General features: G+C 56.7%; 1 protein-coding gene across 1 annotated transcript; it reads right to left on the bottom strand.

The window, feature by feature from the left end:
* Positions 1-493: 493 nt before the first annotated feature.
* Positions 494-1121, bottom strand: ETH_00037405 (proteasome PCI domain-containing protein, putative; the record flags this gene model as incomplete). The annotated part of the gene is made up of 2 exons (XM_013379622.1): positions 494-647; positions 861-1121. Coding segments are annotated over 2 exons (415 nt in total), but the record flags the coding sequence as incomplete, so codon positions are not given.
* Between the last annotated feature and the right edge of the window lie 171 nt (positions 1122-1292).

Below are 1292 nucleotides of genomic sequence, written 5' to 3'. Positions count from 1 at the left end.
CCACAAAATTTCACAGTGTACGTACACCCCACAAAATTTCACAGTGTACGTACACCCCACGCGCTTCAGAGTGTACGTGCACCCCACATACTTCAGCTGGACAGATACCCCACACGCTTCAGTGTACAGACACCCCACACGCTTCAGTGTACAGACACCCACACGCTCAGGTGTACAGACACCCCACATGCACATGCTCAGCTGTACACACACCCCGCACACTGGAGGTGTACACACACCCCGCATGCTTCAGTTGTACAGGCGCCCCGCATGCTCCAGGTGTACAGACAGACACACCATATGCTTCAGGTGTACAGACAGACCAACCACTTCCATTCAGGTGTATGTACACCCCACATCCCAAACTCATTATGTAGGCCTTTAGAAGGGCTTCAAAAGAGCAACAATCCTAAAGGCTTTTAATAGTTCAAGAAATGTGAAAAGGCCTTTAAAACGAAACAAAAGTCTTTTATTTTTGTTGCAAATGGCCCACCTGCTGCGACTGTCTTCTCCTCAGCCTTGGTTTGCTGCTGGTGTCGCTTGTGGCTTTCCTGAGCTGCTTCTTGTCCGCTGAAAGCTTCAAAAGCTTCGTAGAAATAAGAAAATGCTGTTCGGTAGTCGTTGTCCTGCGCATGCAAAATCCCCGCCTGCAGCAGCAGCAGCAGCAGCGCAGCAGCAGCAGTAGTCGTAGCAGCAGCAGCAGCAGCAGTTGCCGTAGCAGCGGCAGCAGCAGTTGCCGCAGTAGTAGCAGCAGCGCAGCAGTACCAGCTAGTTGCAGCAGTAGCAACAGCGCAGCAGCAATAGTTGCCAGACCAGCGCAGCGCAGCAGCAGCAGCAGCAGCAGCAGCAGCAGCAGGCACCTGGAGGTCGAGCTGCCCCTGGAGCGTGGGGGGGCAGTGGATTGCGTTGGCGTTGGTTTTTGCTGCAGTGAGTGCTGCTCTGCTTTTGGGGACATTTTTGAGAATGAAGAAGATCTCGGACTCGAGGAGAAAGGCCTCGACGAGCAGCAGCTTGTCGTCGAGGCGTTTGCACTCCTTCAAAGTTGCTGCTAGCTGCTGCTGCGCCTGCTGCAGCAGCCCGTGCTGCACCTGCGCCCGCGCCAGCGTCAGTTCTATCCGCATGCGCAGAAAGCCCCGCTTCTCGCACTTGCACCAGTTAATGCAGGCCTCGCAGACGGCGACGAGGCAGCTGAGGGGAGCTGCTGCTGCTGCTGCTGCTGCTGCTGCTGCTGCTGCGGCTTCGGGGCCCGGCGGCGCCTCCGTCGGCGCCGTCGCCGCGGCCGCAGCAGCAGC

The sequence above is a fragment of the Eimeria tenella genome, genomic scaffold (genome assembly GCF_000499545.2).
Source record: "Eimeria tenella Houghton genomic scaffold, Eth_scaff3661, whole genome shotgun sequence".
NCBI classification, from domain to species: domain Eukaryota; phylum Apicomplexa; class Conoidasida; order Eucoccidiorida; family Eimeriidae; genus Eimeria; species Eimeria tenella.
The sequence above is the reverse complement of the archived record's forward strand: the minus strand, read 5'-3'. Positions and strand labels throughout refer to the sequence as shown.